We start from the raw sequence: 27229 nt of genomic DNA, 5'->3' as shown, positions 1-27229 counted from the left end.
GCTACTCGTCAATAGATGGCGCTACACGTATTCTGAATCACGCTATCGAAGTTTTCTCAACATCTTGCATATATACAAGCTCCGAACTGAGTCTGTCGGAGCACGGCCGCTCCCCGGGCATGATCACCTCGTTCACAGGGAGATCTCCCATTGCCTGATATCCGCGGTTTCAAATCCCTGGCATGCACCTCTGATTTTAAAAAGTTATGCGTATTACATTATAAATGAATTGTGATTTGCTTTTACGATGAAGGAAAAGAACGTGAGAAATCTTATAAAAAGGAAGAATTTTAATTTTTCATAATTTTATTTTCAGAGGAAAGTGTCCATACAATTATTCCCGAAGAGTTTATTCAAAGTAATATAATACAGAAACATGAAAGATTTAGGTAAGTATTAACAATTTTGGAAATTGATAAACGTCTACTTAAGTGAAGCATTTATTAGACTTTTCCTTACATTACAGTACATTAGACTTTTCCTCTGGATGTTTTTTATAATATAGGAGTAGCAGACGAGCATGCAGTCCACCTGATGGTAAGTGGCTACTGCCGCCCGTGGGAATTTGTTATCAACCCCAGATAACTTCAGATTTATACCTGAAGTCAGCCACAGATGCGCCGCTACGGCTAAGGAATAAGCGGCAACGCCTCGGAAAAGTATGTCTCCCTTACTACACTTCAAACCAGAACACAGCAGCGCTTAACACTGTTGTTATAACAGAAATAGGTTGCGGTGGTGCCGCCGGAGCCGAGCAAGAGGGTTGTATATTTTAAACCTAACTTTTAGGTGTAATTGTTGAAAATCATTAATTTTATTTCAAGTGATAAAAATATAAAGCAGTGATAGCCTAGTGGTTAAGAAACTCGGCCTCTCGATCGAGGGGTTCGAGGTTCAAATCCCAGGCACGCACCCCTGATTATTCAAAGTTATGTGCGTATTAGAAATTAATTATCACTTGCTAAATAGTGAAGAAATCATCGCGAGAAAACCTGCATACCTGAGAGATTTATAAAAAAAAATCTCAAAGGTATGTGAAGTCTACCAATACGCACTTGGCCAGCGCGGTGGACTATGGCCTAATCCTTCTCATTCCGAGAGGAGACCCGTGCCCAGCAGTGGGACAGTAATGGGTTGATGATGATTAATTTTATTTCAGACAATACTATCTTGAAGCTTATAGAGCGAAATGCAAAAGACGTAAGATGTATTTTTCTGAAAATGTCGTCGAAGCGCCGATAGCTCTGAGAATAACTGCTGCTAAAATGATTCAAAGTATTTACAGGTACGAAAGGATCCGACTTCGAATCTTAAGCTCCTCTTATATGAAATATAATATATTAATTATATAAAATTCTCGTGTCACAATGTTAGTTACCGTACTCCTCCGAAACGGCTTTACCGATTTTCACCAAATTTTATATGCATATTCAGTAAGTCTGAGAATCGGCTACTATCTATTTTTCAGTCCCTAAGTGATAAGGGTTGTTCACCCTTAACATTTTTTTATTTATATGGCAACACAACGTTTCAACTAGTATTAATTAAAAAAATCACTTTCTACACTCACAACCCCACACTAGGATTCCCTGTGTCGTGTGTGCCATGGACACATACATATACAAATACACAAACACCCAGACCCAGAAACAGAAATCTAAATTCATCATTTAGATTTGTCTGGCCGGGGATCGAACCCGGGTCCCTTTGCGTGTCAGACCGCTCCGCCACGCGGGTCGGGTTCTTTATAAAGTTTTGTGTAAATTTCGAGTAGTTGTCACTTATTAATCGTTTTTGACAACCTTTGAGAATTTTTTAATACTATGTTTTCCTTGTCGTTAAAGCATGTAAATTATTTCTATTATTACGCACATAACTTACTACCACCTTTCACACATATCCTGAGGGATTCCCGGAACACGATGACATGGGCTCTACACACAATAGAAAGCAACTCTCCACAAAACCGACTATGTAACAGCTACTCCTCTGTTGTACATGTTCGAAGGTGACTACTTTCCATCTGGTAGCACAGTATTATTAGGTTTAAGGACGAAAAAACGAAAACGAAAAATTTTTATATTTTGAACCCCAGACCCTAGGCATGAGCGCTAAAGTTTATATAAGCATTTTACTGAAAATCTTATGATCTTATTTCACTTCAAAAGAAATGTCTCTTCAAAACAATATGTCTTTTATCCCTAAGAAAGTAATTTTATAACAAAGACTATCGCTGCAAATATTTGTTCAATTCTTTCATCATCAGGAAAGTTATGGAGCTTAAGAGATTACATGCAAAAGAAGTAAAAAGGGACATCAAGTTGGGACTCCTCCCTGATCCCTTCAGGGAACGCCCTTTATTCGAGGATGAAAACAATAAAGTAATTATATATTCTTATTTTCGAAAAATAAGTGCCACTACATCTGAAATCAACCTTAGATAAGATTAGAGTCTTACTTGAGGTCGGTCACAAATACGTTGCTATCCTAGAGGACTAAGATGGAACGCCTCGGAAAAGCATGTCTCCCTTACCACATCATTTAAACCAGAACACAGCTGTGCTTAACACTGCTGTTATAACAGAAATATGTGTGGCGGTGGTGCCGCCGGAGTCGAACCACCAATTATTCTACTACCTTTAAATTAAACTTGAATTTTTACTTTATGAATTTTTCAAAATGCTGGTAGCCAAAACCGGATAGATCAATTTTTAATAACAGGTGTTAGAGTATAAAATTAATAGTTTATTGTGGCGCCCTCTCTGGACGTAGTGTAAAACGTGATTATGTCGCAAGTTTCCGCACTTCATCAAGAGATGGCGTTGCCATACAAACGTAATTTACAGATGTGATCAACCTATTACTGTCCCACTATTGGGCACGGGTCTCCTCTCAGAATGAGAAGGATTAGGCCATAGTCCACCGCGCTGGTCAAGTGCGTATTGGTAGACTTCACATACCATTGGATTTTTTTTAAAGATATCTCAGGTGTGCAGGTTTTCTCACGATGTTTTCCTTCACCGTTTAAGCAAGTGATAATTAATTTCTAATACGCACATAACTTGGAAAATCAGAGCCTGGAATTTGAGCCTAGGACCCCTCGATAGACGCCAAGGCTATCATTGCTTAAAAATTTACAGATGTATGAAAGAAAAAGGAATATTAGACAGAAGATAAATGAAGTGTACCTAAAAGAAATGGAACGTGAAAAGACTAGATTGATAGTTTACAAGAAGGATAATCAAATAGATGACATCACTGACCATGTTCGTGCTTGGTTTAGGGAATGGTAGGTATATTAAGTTCTAAAAGATAGAATTAGCAAATGAGCGTGAAGTCTACCTTACCTTGACGGGTCTCGGGTTCGATTCCCGGCCAGACACATCTAAATGATGAATGAAGATTTCTGGGTCTGGGTGTTTGTGTATTTGTCTCTGTGTGTGTCCATGGCACCCACGATATAGGGTGAGTATAGAAAGTGTGTTCTTTTTTTAAGGAAACATACTTTTTGTGGCTTTCCAATGGCCGACCTAGGAATTTAAACTTTATCTGAGGATAATCTGAGGTTATTTGAAGTTGAGGAGAGTGGAAGAATCCTTTATGGCTCACCATTTCTGCTTTATGACAGTATTGTTAACGCTGCTGTGTTCTGGTTTGAAGGGTGTGGTAAGGGAGACATACTTTTCGTAGGCGTTCCAACTTAGTCTTCAGGGGTAACGGCGCATCTGTGGCCGATTGTGGTAGGAACCAATGTTATCTGGGGTTGATTACAGATGTCCATGAGCGGCAGTAGCCACTTACCATCAGGTGCATGCTCGTCTGCTACATCTATGTTATAAAAGAAAAAAATCTATTTATTTTTCCCGTTTAATTTTAAAATAATAGTAACTGAAATATGTAACCTAGTGTTCTCTGATCTGTTTTTCCATCAAAGTCCTACTCAACATGATTTAGCCATTTTAAAGTAGGCCCTACAAATAGAAAAAAATAAAATAAAACAATTTTATTTTTTTAAAGTAAGTTTGTTTTTGTATTTTTACATTATTGTTTAGATAGGGTTGATTTTCAGGTTCTACGGTTATGGCTTCTTTCCGACCTACCCCTACGAGGTGGAAGGTGGCACGATCATGGTGATAAGGGGTGCTTACCCCACCATACAGGAGAAGGTTATAGAGGATGAGAAGTATTTGGCCGCGACGAAGGGAAAAACTAAAGAAATGGTGCGATTTATCGACTTTCTCCCCTTTGTATATATCACCCTTCAAAGAAATGGTGCGATTTTTTGACTTTCTCCCCTTTGTATATATCACCCTTCAAAGAAATGGTGCGATTTTTTGACTTTCTCCCCTTTGTATATACCACCCTTCAAAGAAATGATGCGATTTTTTTACTTTCTCCCCTTTGTATATACCACCCTTCAAAGAAATGGTGCGATTTTTTTACTTTCTCCCCTTTGTATATACCACCCTTCAAAGAAATGGTGCGATTTTTTTACTTTCTCCCCTTTGTATATACCACCCTTCAAAGAAATGGTGCGATTTTTTGACTTTGTTCCCTTTTTATATACCACCCTTCAAAGAAATGGTGCGATTTTTTGACTTTCTCCCCTTTGTATATACCACCCTTCAAAGAAATGTTGCGATTTTTCTATTTTTTTGCCCCTTTCTTGTATTAAAATTTTGAGAATATTGTGCGATTTACGATTTATAAACGTAAGTATTTAAGAAGGAAAATGTAATTTATGTAAGTCTGAAAGCCTGTAAACGGAGTATTTATAGTACCATCATTATCGGTTGATTAATTTTCAAAATTAGCCAGAATGATAAAAAGATTATGTTCTACAAAGTGTAGGTTAGTCATAGATTAGTAAAGATTACTCACTCCTAACAAGTTACCAGTTTTGACAATTGAAATTGTCACTGTCATCTATTTTCGTGTTTGAAAAATATTAAATAAATGTAGTTTATAGATCATTTGCGAATGAAACGATATTTCTCAGCACTTTGTCTTTGATTTTGTGTTATTGCACTACTTAACTGCGCATGTCGGCATAGTTCCGCGTAAATTACACCATGACAAGTTATACTTAATACGATATGAGACCATACGATGTTACGTTGCGTCATGTCATATCACGTCACGTCATGCCACGTCACGTTACGTTACTTTACGTTGATATTATGACGTTCATTTTCATATCTTATATATATAATTCTCGTGTCACAATGTTAGTTACCGTACTCCTTCGAAACGGCTTTACTGATTATCACCATCACATCACAAATTTTATATGTATATTCAGTAGGTCTCAGAATCGGTTACTATCTATTTTCATACCTCTAAGTGATAAGAGTTGTTCACTCTTAACATTTTTTTTATTTATATGGCAACACAACGTTTGCCAGGTCAGCTAGTAAGTATTATACTTATATGCTTCTAATTCAAATGTTATTCAAAATTTCAGTTAAATGCAGAGAAGAAGCAAGCGAAAGCAGATGCACTGCTAAAGGCGCAGGCAGCGAAAGAACAGGAGAAGAAAGAAGCAGAAGCACTCTTCAAACTGAGGTGTAGTCCTCTGTCGGACCCTGGGTACCAGATACAGACTTCTGGAGTCACTGGGCAAGTTATTGAGGTAACTGATATCTTTATTATTTTAGAAGTTAGAGCATGCAGTCCAAGTAATGGATATGGCAATTTTGTATGTACTTCTGTAATCAACTCTAGATAGAATTACGGTCCTATCTGTAGTTGAATGGTTGCCCAGCTGCGAAACAAATTACTTGTAAATGATAATGAAATACACAAACAGTAATTTTGTTCCATTGTCTTTATCAAGATCATCAGGATTAATGATTTTCGATTCGGTGTTCGAGTGCCTTAAAGAAAATTTATCGCAAAGTTATTAGATTGCAACAATTATTACTTTTTAAGTTGTTTAGTGTAAAAGCGTGGTTTTTAGTTTTTTAGATAATACTTTATTTTAATGTAAATTTAATTTTGAATGCATTTCTTAATATATCGCATTCATGGCAAAGTTACTAGATTGCAACAATCATTACTTTTTAACTATACTACCGTGGTTTTTAATTGTTTAAATAATCATTATTTATAACTTATGTTACCTAAAACTTATGGTTTTAGGCCTTACAAAAGTACCGTGCTTCGTGGTCTATCTACGATACTCTACCACCGGACCAGTCCGCTGACACTATATATGGGTTCATGAAGCCATTTCTGACCGAAGACCTGATGTCTCATATGCATGCGGAGTGCAGGCTCTATGTAGATGAGCTGATGAAGTAAGTTGTAGAACAAGTAGCAGTCCGTCTGATGGTAAGGTTTCTTTAGTCAGGACATCTGTTAGCAGTGTTAAGCGCTGATGTGTTCTGGTTTGAAAGGTGTGGTAAGGGAGACATACTTTTCCGAGTTCCAGCTTAGATCTTAGGGCGGCGCGTCTGTGGTAGACCTCAAGTAGGAATATCTAATCCTATCTGGGGTTAACTACAGATGTCCATGGACGGCAGTAACGACTTACCACCAGGTGAACTACAAGCTCGTTTTCTACTGCAATATTATAAAAAAATCTGCAATAAAGCGCATAGGTACATGATTGGAGTCTTAGACAGCGTTGTAGTAACTTTTAGCGGACCCTTTAAAGGATGTAATATCGATATATAATAGCTATATAATATAACAGTGAGTCGAAGAAAAAAAGTCATTAAGAATTCCAAAAAATGAGAGATACGATCTAGAAATAATACCCCCCTACAATCGGGTAAAATGTTATAGTCCACGTAAAACTGCTAGTCCGCTCTGAATATAGAAATGAATCGCGTCGCCATAGCAAATTGTATGACTACACCTGCTCGCAACAACTTCAGAGCGGACTAGCAGTTTGGCGCGGACTATTCCTATTAATAACATGTTTACCATTGTTTACGATTTCAAAGAATTTCATTAAAATATAGTAAAAAACTTGTAATATTGATGTAGATTGGACCTCAAACTGTTGATCAAAGCACATCAACAAATGTACAAAGCGGTGGGTTGGAAGTACCCCAAGCTGAGACCCAGACCGAAACCCCGGGTACCACCTGTACCGAAACCACTGAAAATTAAGGATGATCTCTTGCAAGGTTTGGAGGTTAGATTCATGTATTGCTTCTTGTATAGAAGTAGACTTATTAAGAGTTCCGTACTTTAAGGTTAATAGGCAAATAATGGTTTGCTGAACGAACTAAAAACTAGAAAATAAATCAATTAATCATTGAATGACGACCCGCGTGGCGGAGCGGCCACCATACCGGTCTGACGTGCAAAGGGTCCCGGGTTCGATCCCCGGCAGTGTGGGGCAGTGAGTGTAGAAAGCGTTTATTATTATTATTAATTGCCTCAAAATAAAATTATAATAACATTTATGTTCCGAACTGAGACTGTGGGATCACGGCTGCTCCCCGGGCATGATCACTTAGCCAATAGGGAGATCTCCCGCAGCTAATTAATGCAACCTCTTCTGTTTTCAGGAAGTATTTGATCTTGGTATTATTACGAAGCCGAAATCAAAACTCAAGGAAATTTACGGCGATTATAATTATGCGGCATACGATTTTAATTTACGTGATCCTGATGCAAAGTAAGTTTCCCATTAATATGAAAAATATATAAAAAGTAGAGAATTATTATATAAAACGCAATTAAGAATTTTAGAAGAATCCTACGACATCTCACATTTTTTATAATGTAGGAGTAGCAGACGAGCAGTCCACCTCGTGGTAAGTGGCTACTGCCACCTGTGGACATTTTTAAATAGCCCCAGATAGGATTAGATATTCCTACCTGAGCTTGGCCACAGATGCGCCGCTACCCCTGAGGACTAAGCTGGAACGCCTCGGAAAAGTCTGTCGCCCTTACCACACCCTCCAAACCAGAACACGGCAGCTTTTAGCATTGCTATTATGAGGTAGAAATAGGTGTTGCGGTGGTGCCGTCGGAGTCAAAACACATTCTGCTACCCTGGTCGCCTCATATTTAAGTCAGTCATCTATACCCGCAAACCAAAATGCAGATCTGCTTCGCGCTAGAAAAATGCAAATCTATATTAGTTACTTATTTATTTACAAATAGTTAGGGTATCCCATTAAAATATAAAGAAAAACTTCTTACTTCTTCTTTTAGATTCCCATCACCAGGCTACGCAGACGTGAGGCGTCGTCTGAAGTTGTCGTGTGTGTTCGGCTCGGGAATCGAACCTGGGGCGACTAGGAACAAAGCAGTTATGATATTGGGGCCAGTTAGGAATGGGAAGTCGTTTTTAGTCGATGCAGTTGCTGGTGAAATGAGTAAGTCATTTTTTTGAGAAATTTTTCAATGTTTAAAAAACTTTTATTTAAATTGCCCAGTTATACTCATTGTACTCGACTTATTTATTACTAGTTTTTGCCCGCGGCTTCGCTCGAGTTCAAAAGAAAATAATATAAAATACTAACATACATCAAAATGAAAAGTCGTACCTTCAACTTTGCTAAAGATCATCACTTGATCAAATGCATAGTGTACGATTCAATCCTTACTAATATCGATTAAAATAATCGATGTTTTGTGTCCAAAAGATCGATTCTCCGATTAATCGATCTTAGATCACATCCCTTGTTCCCGTGGGATTTCCGGGATAAAAACTATCCTATGTCCTTTCTCGGGTCTCACACTATCTTTGTACAAAATTTCATTAAAATCGGTTAAGTGGTTTGGGCGTGAAGAAGAGACAAACAGAAGACAGACAGACAGACAGAGTTACTTTCGGATTTATAATATTAGTAAAGAATTAGTAAGGATAAGGATTTTTACCTTAAGACATTTAATTTTTGTACTTAATGTGATATTTTAAACATGTGTAACATGTACCCAATAATGCATGATGTCATTTCTCGTAATAGTAAGTAACAGTTGGAATGTATCCTTTGTGTTTATTTAAAACTAGCTGACCCGGCAAACTTTGTACCGCCTCAAAATCTATTTATCAAATATCATATAAAATATAGCCTATGTTACTCGTGGATAATGTAGCTTTCGAATGGTGAAAGAATTTTTAAAATCGGTCCAGTAGTTTTTGAGCCTATTCATTACAATCAAACAAACAAACAAACAAAGTTTTTCTCTTTATAATATTAGTAGATAGTATAGATTTATTCACGTAAACACTGTTTCTTATGTGGGTAATCCAATAAATAAATAAATAAATAAATAATGTGGTCGCTGAAAGAATGCATTCTTGAAGGCTGTAAGAGTGTCAGTTGGACATGATTATAGATGAATGAATTTGAATTCTAACTTCTGAATATTATCTATAGCGTAAGAAAATAAAAATGAGATTAATATATTCGGACATAATTAATGAAAAAATATGTTTTATATATAAAATTCTCGTGGCAGAATGTTAGTTACCGTACTCCTCCGAAACGGCTTTACCGATTTTCACCAAATTTTATAAGCATATTCAGTAGGTCTAAGAATCGGCTACTATCTATTTTTCATACCCCTAAGTAATAAGGGTTGTTCACCCTTAACATTGTTTTTATTTACTCGTATATGGCATTTCTTGTGTGCGTGTGTATGTCACTGAACTCCTCTTAAACGACTGGACTGATTTTGATGAAATTTGTTGTGTTTGTTCAAGGGGACTTGAGAATGGTTTAGATTCCCACGGACTAACCGTGGGAAAAGATTTTTTTATTAATTTTTAATTCTTTAGTAGTTTAATAATCGGAAACTATGTATTTGATCAAGTGATGATCTTTAGCAAAGTTGTTGTCCAAGGCCCACGAGGATTTGGGAGTTGGTAAGACCAATTTTTGACAGATGGCACCACTGTCATTCCAATGCAGGTACAAATTTTCCGTTTTATGTATGTCATATTATTTCTTTAAAATGCGGGCGAAGCCGCGGGCACCACTAGTATATATTTATATTTCTTACAGATGCGGTCAAAATTGACATAACACCAGAAGTGTTTAGCGCAGTTGTTGATAAACCATTGAAAGTTTTACCCCAAGTTTTTATCGCTGCGAGGGTGTTTCAACCCTCTGTTATTTATATGAGGAACATCGAGAGGGTGTTTTGTAAGAAGGTAAGTTCAGACAAATACTTTGGCTAAGAATAAAATAATTATAATTTAAAAATTAAAAACCTCGCTAAAATCGCACAAGGAAAATCATTAATACTGATTCCTGACGATCCTGATGAGGAGAATGGGATAAAATTATTAAAATCATGTATTATCATCGGTTCTTGATAATTGTTCAAAAATTTAAATTAATCGGAGCGTTCAAAGTAGGTAACCATCGAGTTCAATGATTCCGTTATATACATACATACATATACAGGTCAAGCTAATAAAAGCGCGGTAAAAATCTAAATAGGTATTTTCAAAATTGAAGTCAAAATCAAGATTATTTTTAAGTAGGTTTTGTTTTGTTTTATTTAAGCAGCAAAACTCATGTGGTTCAACTGATGGTAAGTGGCTACTGTCGCCTATGGACATCTGTTATTAACCCCAGATAGGATTAGAGTCCTACAATACTGAGCTCGGCTATGGATACCACGCTGCCTTGCCACGGGGTCCCGATGCTGGGCAAGCGTCTCTCAGAATGAGAAGGATTAGGCCATAGTCCACCGCGCTGGCCAAGTGCGTATTGGTAGACTTCGCTATACCTTTGAGATTTTTTTTATAAATCTCTCGGGTATGCAGGTTTCCTCACGATGTTTTTGTTCACCGTTTAGCAAGTGATAATTTATTTGTAATTCGCACATAAGTTTGAAAAATCAGAGGTGCCTGGGATTTGAACCTCGGCCCGTCGTTCGAGCGGCCGAGTTTCTTAACCACCAGGCTATCACTGCTAGCCTAGGCTAGGGCTTTTTATTGTATTACCTACTTATAATACAAATGCCTTACAGGTGCAACCCCAGGATAAATACTTGAATGCAACTCAACTGAAGACATTACTACCGAAGCTGGTGAAGCAAATAGTCCCTGAAGATAAAGTCATATTTATTGGTAAATAAAAATATATTTATTATCAGTAATACGTCGTTTAATATTTTATTAAGATGGACGTAGCAAACATAGATTAGTAAAGATACTTCGCCGCCTTGAAATTGAATGAATAGTACAGGATCCCTAGTATAGTTTTCATCATTTATTAATAACAAGCTGATTTTTCGTGAGTAGCTTCGTTTCGACAAGACGCCCAACATTTTTCCTTACAGCAATGTTGGTAAATGGTAGCTTGATGGGGCAGCAAGGATAAAATATGTTGACCGGACGAATTCTAAAAATTTATTACTAACCAAATTTTTCTTTGTTAATTATCAAGATAATTATTTAAATAACGTGAAAAAATATTTGTCCTACAAAATATAAGGTTTTTATTAAGGCGTCCCCCCTCTCCAACATGTATCATAAACAAGGCCATGAAAAATAATTACTAACCAGCTGATTTTTTTTTTATTGGTTGTCTACCATTTACATAGTCTACCATGCACATTGTCCTACAAATTACATGGTATGTCATCTCGGACCTACACTTAAAAGTTGTAGTACTAATACTTAATGTAAAAATAATTAGTATCAAGCTGAGTGTTCCAGAATAGCTTCGTTTCAATGAGACGCCCAACAAATTCTCGTACGAAAGTTCTCGATTGTGGTTTATAACTAAAATAATAGGGATGAAATATGTTGATTTGACGAATCAAAAAAAAATATTACTAACCGAATTTTTTTTTATTAATTATCGAGACAATTATCTAAATAACGTGAAAAAATATTTGTCCTACAAAATATAAGGTTTTTTTAAGGCGTCCCCCCTCTCCAACATGTATCATAAACAAGGTCATGAAAAATAATTACTAACCAGCTGATTTTTTTTTTATTAGCTGTCTAACATTTACACAGCTTACTACCCACATTGTCCTACAAATTGCGAAGTACGTTATTCCAGTCCGCCAGTTTTATAGTTTATTTATATTATATTATAGTTAAATTACAAATCTTGTAGGATTAATAAAAGTTACCCTTTTTTTTGTAGGACATTGTTTTATTTAGATAAAAATTATATTATCCTATCACGTGATACCTTTGTCCTACAGTTACTAATAAAAAAAATAATCCTGCGGAATTAACATCTTTTCAGCGTAGGTCCGAGATGACATACCATGCAATTTGTAGGACAATGTGCATGGTAGACTATGTAAATGGTAGACAGCCAATAAAAAAAAAAATCAGCTGGTTAGTAATTATTTTTCATGACCTTGTTTATGATACATGTTGGAGAGGGGGGACGCCTTAATAAAAACCTTATATTTTGTAGGACAAATATTTTTTCACGTTATTTAAATAATTATCTTGATAATTAACAAAGAAAAATTTGGTTAGTAATAAATTTTTAGAATTCGTCCGGTCAACATATTTTATCCTTGCTGCCCCATCAAGCTACCATTTACCAACATTGCTGTAAGGAAAAATGTTGGGCGTCTTGTCGAAACGAAGCTACTCACGAAAAATCAGCTTGTTATTAATAAATGATGAAAACTATACTAGGGATCCTGTACCAGAAGCCACAAACGGCTTATTAGTAAGTTCTTTTTTTGCATTCTTGACAAATAAAAACATTTTTAGAGAAAATTTACGAATAAATAAGTATGTAATACTGCGTAATTTACATTATAAATAAATAATAATTTCAAATATTTTAGGGACATTTTAGCACGGAGACGTGGCAACACTTTTTTACGCAACTATTTCAATTCTCAAACCTTGAGTACATTTTCTTGTTAGGAGTGAGTAATCTTTACTTATCTATGGTAGCAAATCAGCATGTAGTCCACCTGATGGTAAGTGGCTACTGCCGCCCATGGACGTCTGTAATCAATCCCATACAGGATTAGAGTCCTACAATACTGAACTCGGCTATAGATACCACGCTGCCTTTGAGGACTAAGCTGGAGCGCTGGAAAAGTATGGCTCCTTTAACGTATCCTTCAATCCATAACACAGCAGCGCCTAACACTGCTGTTATTAGGCAGAAATAGGTGTGGCGGTGGTGCCGCCGGAGTCGAACCACAAAGGGTTCTACCACCTTCTAACCTCTCTGTTGTTCGACTTCGCGACATATTTTTCCGAAGCTGGAACAGCTTAGCCTTCAGGCGCATGTGTGCAAACCTCAGGTAGGAATATCTAATCCTATCTGGGGTTGATTACAGATGTCCATGAGCGGTAGCCGTTTACCATTAGGTGGACTGCATGCTCGTCTGCTACTCCTATATTATAAAAAAGGGTTTACCACCATATTCTTGTTCCAGCGACCTGCTCGGATCCCTTTGTGGCTCAAGCGAAACCTTTAGTTTCAATGTTTTCTGAAATTATCCTAGTGCCGAGGACAGACTATGCTAGCCTACGATCTTTCTTTTATTATAAATTTCAAGGGTAAGTAAAATGTAAAGTAGGTTTAAAAGGTAATGTTTTGTGAGTGTGTGGTTTTAGCTTAAAGTGCTTCTTTATAGGTGGCTCTTTAGACGAAATCTTGAGTCAGTAGCATAGAAAAACTTCTGGAAATAAATCTATAAGTAAGTCGTGTGATTAACCCACTACCTACTGTTCCACTGCTGGGCACGAGTCCTCGGTTAGAACGACACTGCACTGGCCAAGTGCGGATTGGCCAGTGCAGTTTTTCTCACGATGTTTTCCTTCACCGTTTAAATAAGGGATAATTAATTTTTAATATGCATAATAATATGATAAAACATCGTGAGGAAACCAGCATACCCGTGGAAGGTATGTGACCAATACGCACTTGGCCAGCGCGGTGGACTATGACCTAATCCACCTCATTCTGGGAGGAGACCCGCGCCCAGCAGTGGGACAGTAATTAGTTGATGACACGCATATAGTAAGAAGCAAAGATAGAGACTGGGTTTGAACCTCGGACCTACCATTTTAGTAGTCGAGTTGCTAACTCTTCTAACTACATATATTTTTTTTTTTATATTATAGGAGGAGCAGACGAGCATGCAGTCCACCTGATGATAAGTGGCTACTGCCGCCCATGGACATCTGTAATCAACCCCAGATAGGATTAGATATTCCTACCTGAGGTCAGCCACAGATGCGCTGCTACCCCTGAGGACTAAGCTGGAATGCCTCGGAAAAGTCTGTCTCCCTTACCACACCCTTCAAACCGGAACACAGCAGCGCCTAACACTGCTGTTATTATGTAGAAATAGGTGTGGCGGTGGTGCCGCCGGAGTCGAACCACGAAGGGTTCTACCACCTTCAACTTTATTAGGCTGTCACTGCTATTTTGACTAAGTCTTCATTTGTAAAAATGACTTTAAAATGGATATTTTGCTTTGCAACACGCAATATTCCTAATAGGGGTCATTGTCCCCTAGGGGGGCGTACCTCACCCCTCTTACAGTAATACACGTAGTTATCAAAACAATAACATTGTGCAAGTAATAATGCTTATTATGCAATTAATTATAATACAGACGTAGTAAGTAAATATACTCCGAATGTACCTAATAAAATATAAAAAAATGTAATTCAAACTTGCACCGGGAGGGTGCCGTACCACCAAATTTTTTATATAATTTTTATTTTTAGTATTTGTTATTATAGCAGCCATTAAAGTAAATGTTTTGTGAAAGTTTATCCCCATTTATTTTCTACTTTTTTATTTTTAATATTCGTTGGTAAAGCCGCCTACATACTTTGTAAAAAAAACAAGTGTCTATTAGCCCAGTGACAGACGGACAGACAGTGGAGGCTAAATAAAAGGGTTCTGTTTTTACATACATTTTACATTACATATGACATTTTCATATTTTTGTACGCCTTAAAAGAAGGGTAACTTCAATAAACAGTTGAAATAAAATTAGTATTTATGGGTAACTAAAATTATATTAGTTATTTCATTATAAAATATAAGAAAACACTAATCTCGTTTGAGATCTCGACATATTAATTATGAAAGGTGAATCGTTAATTAAATCTTTAACTAAAAAACTTCAATATTCTTAGTATTTATTTTAGGACGAAAAAGATTAACTATACAGGTCTGTTTCAGTATGGACGGCTACAAGTGTAATGAAATACTGAAAAATGTTTTCCCTACAACCCTCATTCTACACAAACATCGTTATTTGGCCAAAACTTCAACAATAAATCTTTTATGGCCGAAAGTACGTCCAAATTTCCTTTTTCGGAAATTGGACGAAACTTCGTTTTTTTACTTTTTTAGCCGAAACTTCGGCCGAAATATCTTTTTTTGGTCGAAAGTTCGACCGCACTTACTTTTTAAGTAGAAACTTCGGCCGAAATATCTTCATCTGGCCGAAACTTCGGCCCAATCCGGAACTTCGGCCACTAATATATACATATATTTCACAGCATAAGAAGCATGCCACGTGACTACTGTGTTCAAGCTTTAGCCCAAGTGTTGCAAGGGTACGGTTTTGGGGCTGTCATAGAGCTATATGACAAAGTCATGACGGCCGATCGGATTGTCAGGTAAGATCTGTCCCACTGTTGGGCTAGAGAACTTTGGAATTTCTATGATAGTCAAGTGCGGATCGGTCGACTAATAACCAACTAAATGTTCTTGTTTTTTAATCCCTAGATTTACAATAAATAATGAATAAATGGAACCGCTACAACGCTTAATTAGTCAATTAAAGCTTTCGTAGAAAATATAGTCCAAAGTCATGAGTTCAACGTGGAACCTATTTTTTTTTGATAATAGAGAAGTAGCTAACGACCATGCAGTTCACCAGTAGATATGTGCCAACTGACGCCGTGTACATCTGTAACCAACTCCGTATAGAACAGGCTCTACCTGAAGCTGATCGCAGATGTGTTGCCACTCCTGTACCCTTACCAGGAGTTTTTACGTTTCGACAAATATGACTGTTTTGGTATTTGTTTACGTATTTGCTCATACAAATTCCAATCAGCGCCCCTAGCGGATTGTGTCAGAACTAGGAATCGTATTGGCCCATACGTAAACGAATACCAAAACAGTCATATATATCGTAACGTAAGAAATCCTGGTAACGGTACTGAGCACTAAGATGGATGCTTCATATGTAAGTAAATAGATGTGGCGGTGTCAACAGAAAACAAATTTTCAAAGAAGGAACCCCATTTTTGAAAATTTGTTTATATTTGTTGATGGTTTTTTTTATGTTTTTCAGGTTAAATATAACACCACTGTCTCCAGCAGAATTTCTTCAGCCATTGTTTGAGATGGAAATCGAATCTATAAGCCTGGAGGTGAGTAAAAATTAAATTAAATAATAAGGATTTGGACACTTAATTAAAAATGGCGAAAACTTAGTTGCTAGCCTATTGCACTCTCGTACTTATCGACATAACAGTTAAGAAGAATTAGTTAAGGCTTAGTGTAAGAATGTATGAAAATATTTATTTTCTTGAAAATGAGTTTTTTCCTTCAGTTTGTTGTTTATTACAACTTCCTAGTTACAATTTGACCTTTATTAGCGATACTATCCGATGACACAATAATACAGGATGTTTTTTCTTTCAAAATGAACTCGTTCGATTCCCGATTAGGGCAATTGATTTAAAAAAATGTACTTAATGATGCAGTTTTATTTTTTATCAAAATTCGTCTCATAACTACGTAACCTTTCAGCATTTTTCGATATTTCTTATAATTTGGGATTTAGCCCTGATGACCTATTTAAAAAAAAACATATTTTTACAGGATTACCAAGAATACGTCAACTTCTTTATACAGAACTCACCCCTGAGCAAGGAAAGGGCAGAATTTGAAACAATAAACGTATATAGAGCTGTTGTTTACAAAAAACTAGCCAAAGATAAGAAGAAATAAAAAACACAAGGCGTTCTAATTTAGTCTAAATATACAAAAAAATGTAGTGTAAATATTATATGTAACTATAAAGTATGGCTGTACTTTTATCATTTAAGAAGTTACAATTCTTTTTCGTAATATAAAAATACTTTTTCACATTTAATAGGTAGAAAACGATCAATAGACGAATGTAAATACTACAAATCAATTATGTGTTACATTGGCGCGCAACTCCGTCCTATACTAGAAATACTTTTAAACTGTTTTTCTTAAATGCGCCAATAGATTCTTCAAAATTTCTTTAAAGAAAATAAAAAATATTAAATTAACTATTAATTTTAAATTATATAATTAATGTAAGATACGATGTTAATTTATTTTGTAAACTGTATATTATTTTGTCCGAAGTTATAACGAAATATAGTAATGTTCTTATTTAGCTGTTTCATTTTTCATGTTACTTTTTGAGCCTGTTTTATGTTGTAAAATTTAAAGCTACCACATAAAGTAAATTATGTGAAAATTTGTGTTAAGCAGTCTGTCAAATACCTAATCTATGACATGAACTTGTCTATATCGATACCTTAAATTCGCAAATCAGCCAACTCAACTTTTTGTCGTTTTTTTTTTATTTTGTTTTCCTTCAACGCCATTTACTATCAAAATGAATAAAAAATCCATTTTGACAAAAAGTGGAGTTGGTTAATTTGCGAATTAAGGTATCGATATGTATTTCTATGTTAACTATATAGATAAATATTTAAGAAACAAAACCCTGACTGTTTAAAATTAATAACGGGTTTACAGGAGGCATTCCAATCTATACCTATATCTAATTTATCTATTTTAGATAAATTAGCTTAAAATAATCCTTGTACTGTATTTCATAAGTTTATATTGTTCTCGGAAGAGCGGAGGCTCCTAATACAGGCACTGCGTGCTTAAAAGGAGGCTCTAGCCACTTACTAAAGTAACACACCTTATGAAGTAAGATAAATAAATGTTTAAATGTTTAAAATGCCCGGTATTAATAGTCAATCCATTCTAATTTCGTCCATCAAAAATCGAAATTTCTAGTTTGCAGAATAATTGAAATCTCGATCTTGGTTAGGAAATTTGGATAGATTAATTATTAATAGCGAGGTTGTTACCTTTGGGGCATCGGTGGATAATCCTAGGTAGTGCCGGATTTGAACCTTGATCTTATGGTGCACCTACAATACCATAAGGCCATAGTAACTATGTAGCATAGTAGATAGAAGTATCTAGCCTTGTTCTAGACTAGCCTTGTGGCTATCAGAACGTCTCTAGAAAAAACTAATTATTTATTACTAATTGACTACACTTTTCAGTAGGAACTGGCTGTTTTACATAATAATATGAGGCGGCCTTAGTCCTCAGGAGTAGCACCTGTGATCGGCTTCAGGTAGAAGCTGCTCTATATGGAGTTGGTTACAGATGTCCTCGACAGTGACTTACCATCAGGTAGACTATCCGGTATCCCCTGCCTGTCGTAGGAGGCGACTTAAAAGGGGCTTCCGGGGTTGCGGGCGGCAAGAGTGGGAGCTCGAACCGCCCGGCCATCGACCCCGGGAAGGACGGCGGTATGTGTGGTCTTATATCGACGTAAACATTGGATGGTGTGGAGAGCGCCTGGACTCACCTGGGCGGAGCCTGATGGGGCAACACGTTCAGAGGACTCCGGTTGCGTTTCGGTGGAGACCCCGAAGTCTTCTTCGCAGCGCTGAGGATGGACACCGGGAGGGTTTTAGTGCGGTAAAAATCCCAAATAGCCCCGTGTCGCTCCCACGACACTGGGTACCTTTTAAAGGTTTCCCTATAGGCTAACTATATAATTAACGAATGGGCACTCTACATCGTGAGGAAACCATGAATATCAAATTCAGACGAAGCATAGCCAGTTAGGTAATTAAAATAAATTTAACGTAATTAAAGTCGAAGGTATTTCTTAAACTTATGTGTGTCTTAGAAATTAACTATTACTTGATTTAACTATGAAAGAAAACATCGTGAGGAAACCTGCACAGCTGAAAGATTAAAAAAATATGTGTTAATGTTTTATACATAGTTCATCAACAAGGAACTAGATGGCGGTACAAAAAATCATTGTGAATCACGCTGTTGAGAACGTTTTGTAAAACTATAAGACCTCGGCTCAATAATTAATAAAATGTCTTAAGAACCAAATCGAAGTGTTTCATTTCGAGTCCGTGGAGTGCTTGCCGTCTGTTTACCGGATTTGTACATGGTCCTTCGAACTCGGATTTGTCTATGTTTGAGACAAAACCAAGCGGATTTTTTGTGAACTCTACGCTTGTGGGCAGTGGAATACTGCCGCAACCACAAGTACGGGAAACCAGCTGGTTTCGGAAGAAACTGCTGAGTTTCCGACGAGATCCTCGTGGGAGGATATCGTCAGGCTCCGGAAAAGCAGCCGGGAGAGTTGCTGTCTGGTAAAACGGACAGGACGTTGCGAAGTTGCAACATTAATCCACGGAGGCAATGCGTGATTAGACGTCACGAGGATAAGGTGATATTGGTGCGCGAACTGTGAGTAAGAAAAATATTCCTAAATAACATCTTCACAGTGAAGTGAATTGTTAGACAGGGAACCCTTTAAAAATAATTGCAAATTTGAACTGTATATCTTGGTGCTCAGTAACTTTAAATTTGTGTTGTATATTGGAACTCTATTGGAACTTATGTTGAAATTGTAATTTACTTATATTCAAGACTTAGAATATTTTCTCTGAAACCAGGGGAATCCATGCCCGATTTTAAGTTATTTTTATTGTTCTAAAAGACTTGGGAAAATTTATGCTGTAAATTAACTTAGATTATTTCGGTGTCATGGAGGCAATAGTTAACTTACAAGTAGATCTAAAGGCGCGTATCATTCGAGCGCAAACTAACTTTAAGAAGTCTCCGAAAGAAAGACTCACAAAAGAATATTTGGAAGGGAGGCTAGAGGCATTAGAGGCCTTATGGTTAGAATTTACCTCTGGTCATAACAAACTTATTTGTATGTATAATACGAAGGAACTAAAATCCATTGATTACAAAAAGGATGATATTTATGATACAACGGAGGATGTTTTCATAGAGTATAAGTCAGATATTAAAGAAAAATTATCTCATTTTAATGCTCCATCCGTTTTATCTAAATCTCATTGTAGCAGTATCTTAAACGTAAAACTACCTAAAATTGATTTACCAAAATTTTCTGGCCATTATTCCGAGTGGTCATCTTTTCAGGATTTATTTAGTTCTTTAATAATATCAAACAGTTCTTTAAGCAACGTTCAGAAATTACACTACTTGAAAAGTTCTTTGACCGGTGAAGCGGAGCAATTGTTAAGACATATTACAATACAAGACTGTAATTTTGAACGATGTTGGGAGCTATTAACCGAAAGATATAATAATAAAAGGTACATTTCACATCAGGTAATTAAAAGATTTTTGAGTCAACGAAATTTAACTGTTGAGTCCGCACAAGGTTTAAAAGATTTATTAGACACGACAAACGATTGTTTAGCGTCATTGAATAACGTAGGTATAGACACCAAAAATTGGGACATTCTAGTTATTCATATTTTAAGTTTAAAATTAGACACTGAAACACGACGTCAGTGGGAATTCCACGTGGCAAGTCTTACTGACGATCTCCCAACTTACAAGAACTTTGAGGAATTTTTAACTACTAGATTTAGGGCTAACGAATTTCTCACTGCTAAAGAAACTACTAGGGTTAGTCAAGTTCGAAACAATACCAAAACATTACATGTTGCAAATATAACATGTCCATTTTGTACGGAAGCTCATAAATTAATATTTTGTAAAAGGTTTCACAAGGAATCTGTAGAAAGCAGACGTAAATTCGTTCTGGAAAATAATGTATGTTTTGTCTGCATGGGTTACAATCATTCGGCCAGAGATTGTCGCACTAAAATTAAATGTAAGATTTGCAAGCGAGATCACCATTCTTTATTGCACCCCAATGGTAGGGCGGTCGGAACAACAAGTAACAATGCAATTGAAGAGAGTGTTGTCGCACCTTCAGATGGTGCAACTTTTTCTTCGGCTGGTCCAACTCCGGTTGTTTCGTGTTTCTCAACAGACAAAGTGCGCCAACAAGTCTTGCTCGCGACGGCGCTCGTCCAAGCGATCTCCAGAAACGGAGAAGGATATGACGTTAGGGCACTCCTAGATCAGGGATCACAATCGTCCTTCGTTACTGAATCCACAGTTCAGTATTTGGGTCTAGAGAAGGTTATGACAAGAAACAATATTACAGGTCTGGGTGGAGAGAAAAATATTGTCTCCAAGGCGGTAGTAAACATTGAAATTCGGTCCCGGTTTGATCCAAGTGTGGCAATACAAGTAAGAGCACATGTGCTCAAAAGTATTACGTCTCTTCTCCCAACTAGAAGAGTTGAGGCAATACAATGGCCTGGAATAAATAGACTTGTGTTGGCCGACCCAAAATACTACGCCCCTAGTCGAATTGATCTTTTGTTAGGAGCCGAAGTATATGGAAAAATAATACAAGAGGGCTTGGTAAAGGGTCCGATTGGTACACCAATAGCGCAAGCAACCAGTTTGGGCTGGATATTGTCAGGAGTGGTTAATTCGTTAAACAAACCTCCTGTGAGCATTAATGTAATGCATTGCTGCACAGACAGCGATGTATATTTGAAAAAATTCTGGGAGATTGAATCCGATGTTCCCCAACCGAAACGAATGATGTTCACAGATGAAGAGAAGCGGTGTGAACAGTATTTTGCAGAGACTACTAAGAGGGATATTAATGGGCGATATATTGTTCGCCTTCCTTACAAGAATGGCATCCCTGCAGTGACAGCTTCGAAGGAGATAGCTGAAAAACGATTCAAATCGTTGGAAAAAAGATTAGACAAAGATGAATCATTGAAGTATAAATATCAACAATGTTTAGACGAATATTTAAATTTAGATCATATGGAAATTGTGCCTACCAGTGAAATCGAAAATCCAAAGTCAATCTACTTACCTCATCATGCGGTGGTCAAGGAAGATAGAGAAACAACAAAGGTAAGAATCGTATTTGATGCTTCCTGCAAGGGTGGAAATAATGTTTCATTAAATGACCAGTTATTGGTAGGACCTACCTTGCAACCCGAGTTACGGCACATCATCATGCAATGGAGAAGCTCGCCAATATGTATATCTGCGGATATTGTTAAAATGTATAGGCAAGTGAAGATTGATCAGCAAGATGCCGATTCTCAAAGAATTCTATGGAGGGAGCACAAAGATAAGAAAATGAAACATTACCGACATACCAGAGTAACATTTGGCACGGCGTCTGCTCCATACTTGGCGGTGAAGGCTCTTCAGCAGGTAGCACACGATCATGGCGCAGATTATCCGTCAGCATCTGAAAGAGTACTCAAACACTTCTATGTTGATGATTTGTTGACAGGAGTTCAAACTATTGAAGAAGGGATAACTGTTTATAAGGAACTTACCGAACTACTAAGCAAGGCTGGTTTTGAGTTGCAAAAATGGAATAGTAATAGCAACGAATTAAGAAAAGCAATGAAAGCATGGGATGGAAATGAAGATCTGAAAGAAAACCTGAAAATAAGAGAAGATGAATTAACAAAAATAATGGGACTTACCTGGAACCATACCGATGACACCTTCCGCTACGTAGTAAATCTTCCAACTCTGCAGGAACCTATAACAAAACGAAAAATTATTTCAGACATATCACGTTTATATGATCCACTGGGGTGGATAGGACCTAGCATGATTGTAGCAAAGACAATAATTCAAAAATTATGGTTAGCAGCACTAGATTGGGACGATGTAGTACCCGATAATTTATTAAAAGAATGGGTTACTTACCGCGAAGAACAACCAATGCTTGAAAAAATACGTATACCAAGATGGGTTGGCACTACAGCGACTGATGTTCATTACGAGCTACACGGCTTCTGCGACGCATCGAAGACGGCGTATGCGGCGGTAGTATATATGCGTGTCGTTGATTCCTTGGAACAAGTCACAGTATCTTTAGTTACAGCAAGAACTAAAGTAGCACCTGTGAAACAAGTGTCAATTCCTAGACTAGAATTGTGTGGAGCTGTTTTACTTAGCAAGTTGTTGTTAGAAGTGTCACAGGTAATGAATGTCCAAAAACATGACATTCACGCGTGGACAGATTCAACCATCGTGCTGGCTTGGCTAAATAGTCATCCAAGTAGATGGAACGTGTTTGTAGCGAATCGGGTGTCGGAGATCTTAACTACTTTAGAACCTACTAATTGGTGCCATGTAACATCCAGGCAGAATCCCGCTGATTGCGCGTCCCGAGGATTACGTCCTTCAGAACTCATAGATAATGAGTTATGGTTTCATGGGCCAAAATTCATCTCCTGCCATCCTATCACTTACCTGAAACCTCTGGAAGTACATACTGATATAGAAGCAGTTAAAACACTAAAAAGTCATTGTGTAACCTTAGAAGATTCAGTATGGGACAAATATTCATCGTTAACAAAAACTATAAGAGTTATGGCATATTGCAGGCGGTTTATCATAAATTGTTACAAAACATCTGAAAATAAATTAACTACAAAATATTTAACAGCAACGGAATTAAATCAAGCTCTTATTATCCTAATAAAAAATAGTCAATCAAATTCATTTAACGTTGAAATAAAACTAATAAAGGATATAAAAAACTTACCCAAAACCAATAAATTGAGATCTTTGAATCCTTTTCTTGATGAAGATGGAATATTAAGAGTAGGAGGACGACTATCAAACGCAGTGTTGCCTTATAATAGGAAACACCCTATCTTAATTCCAAAACATTCACACTTAACGGAACTCATTATAACAGAAGCACACAAACAAACGCTTCATGGAGGACTGCAGTTGACTTTGACTTATATTCAAAATAAATATTGGGTAATAGGTGCCAAACAATTGGTCAAAGCATATTGCCGCAAATGCGTCACTTGTGTGAAAAACTCGGCTGTCACAAAAACACCTTTCATGGGGCAGATGCCAGCCGCTCGAGTAACACCGATGCGTCCTTTTTGTCACAGCGGTGTCGATTATGCAGGGCCGATTCAAATACGCACCAGTAAAGGAAGAGGTCACAAGTCCTATAAAGGATACATTTGTTTGTTTGTTTGCATGGCAACACGGGCCATACATTTGGAAATCGTCACTGACCTAACTGCTGAAGGCTTTTTGCAGGCATTTAAACGATTTGTGGCTAGACGGGGCCATTGTTCACATCTGTGGAGTGACAATGGCACAAACTTTGTTCGGGCAGCCACTGAGTTCAAAAAAGGTTCTGCTGCCGAACGAAGACTCATACAGAACATAGCTGAAGCTTTGGCCAACAACTATTGCGAGTGGCATTTTATACCGCCTCATTCGCCAAACTTCGGAGGATTATGGGAGGCCGGTGTAAAATCGGTAAAACACCACCTGAAGAAAGTTATTGGCAACTCGACTCTAACATTCGAAGAAATGGCAACTGTATTGGCTCAAATAGAGGCATGCCTAAATTCACGGCCAATGTCAGTGCTCAGCAACGAGCCAGATTTCATATTGACACCGGGACACTTTCTTATAGGTGAAGCACCGTTAACCGTTCCGGACTTCGATATAGAACATGTAAAAGTCAACAATCTGAGGAGGTGGCAACACACTCAAAGGATGTTGCAATCTTTTTGGCGACGATGGTCGCAGGAATATCTCAACAAATTCTTACACCGGTACAAATGGACAAATAAAAATTCAGAACCTTCCATTGGGGATGTTGTAATTATAAAAGAGGATAATTTGCCCCCATGTCGGTGGCTCTATGGTCGCATTATTGATACTCATCCTGGTGACGACAATATTGTAAGAGTCGTCACACTAAAGACAAAATCTGGAACTCTAAAAAGACCTGTTTCAAAATTGTGTTTTTTACCGTTAGAAAGATAATCTTTATTTTGTTGTGTTTTAGTTTGTTTGTTCAAATGTAATTTTATAAGGTCAAAGTTCTTATTAGTGATCGAAGGGTCAAAGGTTAAACTTTGCCCTTGGCGGGCGGTATGTTAATGTTTTATACATAGTTCATCAACAAGGAACTAGATGGCGGTACAAAAAATCATTGTGAATCACGCTGTTGAGAACGTTTTGTAAAACTATAAGACCTCGGCTCAATAATTAATAAAATGTCTTAAGAACCAAATCGAAGTGTTTCATTTCGAGTCCGTGGAGTGCTTGCCGTCTGTTTACCGGATTTGTACAATATGTCAAAGGTGTGATAATTGGGATAAGGGTGTCTATGATTTTAGACTAAAATCATCGCGGAATTGAGACGTTTTATTATGTAACGGGTACTCACGATATGCGTTTTTTATTGCCGATATTTCGACCCAGTTGCATGGATCGTGGTCACGGCGAAACTGAGGTGGAGGGGAGAAACCGTTGACAAGTACTAGTGGTAGATTAATCTACGTCTAGCTCGTTTTTCTTTTCTAGGTTTCATATCACGACACATAACACTAACAATATCCTTACGCACTATTTGTGACTTGCATAAACTAACCACTGCAACTGGGTCGAAATATCAGCAATAAAAAACGCATATCGCGAGTACCCGTTACATAATAAAAAGTGTGATAAGTCTACCATCACTTGGCCAGCGCGATGGACAATGGCCTCATTCTTCTCATTTTGAGATGAGACCCGTGCACAGCAGTGAGACAGTAATGAGTTGACGACGTACATACCCCTCATTTCGGGAGAAATGAATAACATGGCAACACTGCTCAGTAATTGTTCCTGACGTAACCAATAGCCCATGTTTATGATCAATACAATAATAATATAACATTTATATCATTAAACAATTGTCGACTCAATTGAAAAATGTTATGACAAAATTAACGAGTTTTAATAATATTATCATACACTAGCTGTTGCCTGCGACTTCGTTCATGAAATTATAAAATTGAGGTAGAATGTGCATGCAGTCCACCTAATATAAACCTTAAATAGATATATATTACCAAATGTATATAAGTAGGTGTTAACTACACATTTGTAGTCCGCGCCAAACTGCTAGTCCGCTCTGAAGTTGTTGCGAGCTGTACCCTTACCATGAGTTTTTACGTTTTGACAAATATGACTGTTTTGGTATTTGTTTACGTACTTGCTCAAACAATTTCCAAGCAGCGCCCCTAGCGGATTGTGTCAGAAATATAGTGTCAGTAGCGTAACATTAAATGTCTATATTAAAGGGCGCTTTATGTTTTGTCTCTCTTTTTTGCGAACATGTAAGGTAGACAAAAAGTTCATCGTGCACTTGAGCACTTACTTATAGTTAAGTTTACTCAGTCTACTAAGCAAACGGAACTGAATAATGGATTGAGTAAACGTAACGTACAATTGTGGGTAGTTTTGAAAACTCATGGTCAGGGTACAGGTGTAGTCATATAATTTGCTATGGCTTTGTAATTTATTTCTATATTCAGAGCGGACTAGCAGTTTTACGCGGACTATACCGTTGAAAACAAATGAAAGAAGATGTTTTAATATCTCTTTGCTACTCTTATCATTTATGAAGACGCAACTGCCAACTTTGAAGGTGGTAGAACCCGTTGTGGTTCGACTCCGGTGGCACCACCGCCACGCCTATTTCTACCTAATAACAGCAGTGTTAGGCGCTGCTGTGTTCCGGTTTGAAGGGCGTGGTAAGGGAGACAGACTTTTCCGAGGCGTTCCAGCTTAGTCCTCAGGGAATAGCGGCGCATCTGTGGCCGACCTCAGGTAGGAATATCTAATCCTATCTCGGGTTGATTACAGATGTCCATGGGCGGCAGTAGCCACTTACCATCAGGTGAACTGCATGCTCGTCTGCTACTCTTATACTATAAAAAAAAATAAAAAAAAATAGGGACTGTCTGTTCCACTCCCCTACGTTCGAATATTTGATGAAAAATAAGGTGATACAACCCTTTGTTGTTCAACACTGGTAGCACCACCGCCACATCTACTGCCTAATAACAGCAGTGTTAAGCCCTACTGTGTTCTAGTTTGAAGGGTGTGGTAAGAGACATACATTCCCAGGCTTTCCAGTTTAGTCCGTATAGATAGCGGCGCTGAGGCCGATCTGATGTAGGAATCTTATCTTCTCTGGGGTTGATCATAGATGTCCATGGGCAGCAGTAGGCTGATATTCCGCGCCAAACTTCTAGTCTGTTCTGAAGGTCTAGTTAGCATATACTCCGTAACGTAAGAGCACACTAACGCTATGTGCC

The 27229-nt window shown here is 37.4% G+C and overlaps 2 protein-coding genes across 2 annotated transcripts in view; both read left to right on the top strand.

Annotated features, from left to right (window-relative positions):
* LOC140756838 (IQ and AAA domain-containing protein 1-like) overlaps window positions 1-17319 on the top strand; it is a 28616-nt gene extending 11297 nt beyond the window's left edge. Inside the window, exons 5-19 of the mRNA XM_073092368.1 lie at window positions 317-389; window positions 2267-2381; window positions 3141-3289; window positions 4070-4220; window positions 5465-5632; window positions 6142-6299; window positions 6994-7144; window positions 7524-7633; window positions 8176-8339; window positions 9975-10123; window positions 10951-11050; window positions 13354-13477; window positions 15443-15562; window positions 16246-16324; window positions 16779-17319. Coding sequence (XP_072948469.1) covers window positions 317-389; window positions 2267-2381; window positions 3141-3289; window positions 4070-4220; window positions 5465-5632; window positions 6142-6299; window positions 6994-7144; window positions 7524-7633; window positions 8176-8339; window positions 9975-10123; window positions 10951-11050; window positions 13354-13477; window positions 15443-15562; window positions 16246-16324; window positions 16779-16907 — 1940 coding nt within the window. The 3' untranslated portion in view covers window positions 16908-17319. The remainder of the gene's footprint in view (window positions 1-316; window positions 390-2266; window positions 2382-3140; window positions 3290-4069; window positions 4221-5464; window positions 5633-6141; window positions 6300-6993; window positions 7145-7523; window positions 7634-8175; window positions 8340-9974; window positions 10124-10950; window positions 11051-13353; window positions 13478-15442; window positions 15563-16245; window positions 16325-16778) is intronic.
* A 2097-nt stretch (window positions 17320-19416) lies between these two features.
* Window positions 19417-24905, top strand: LOC140756837 (uncharacterized). Its single transcript, XM_073092367.1, has 2 exons — window positions 19417-23157; window positions 24244-24905. The coding sequence occupies exons 1-2, from the start codon at window positions 19761-19763 to the stop codon at window positions 24903-24905; spliced, it is 4059 nt and encodes a 1352-aa protein (XP_072948468.1). The 5' UTR covers window positions 19417-19760.
* Window positions 24906-27229: the final 2324 nt, after the last annotated feature.

Source organism: Epargyreus clarus, unplaced genomic scaffold (assembly GCF_041222505.1).
Source record: "Epargyreus clarus isolate Ecla_fem2 unplaced genomic scaffold, WU_Ecla_fem_2.2 ptg000036l, whole genome shotgun sequence".
NCBI lineage: Eukaryota > Metazoa > Arthropoda > Insecta > Lepidoptera > Hesperiidae > Epargyreus > Epargyreus clarus.
This window is presented reverse-complemented; position numbering and strand designations above follow the sequence as displayed.

What these genes read in the sequence shown, in the direction of transcription:
- LOC140756837 (XM_073092367.1), top strand. Translation starts at nt 19,761, where the DNA reads ATGGAGGCAATAGTTAACTTACAAGTAGATCTAAAGGCGCGTATCATT. An exon ending in TTGGCTAAATAGTCATCCAA is followed by an intron (nt 23,158 to 24,243) that starts GTAGATGGAACG and finishes TTGTTCGGGCAG; the next exon opens with CCACTGAGTTCAAAAAAGGT.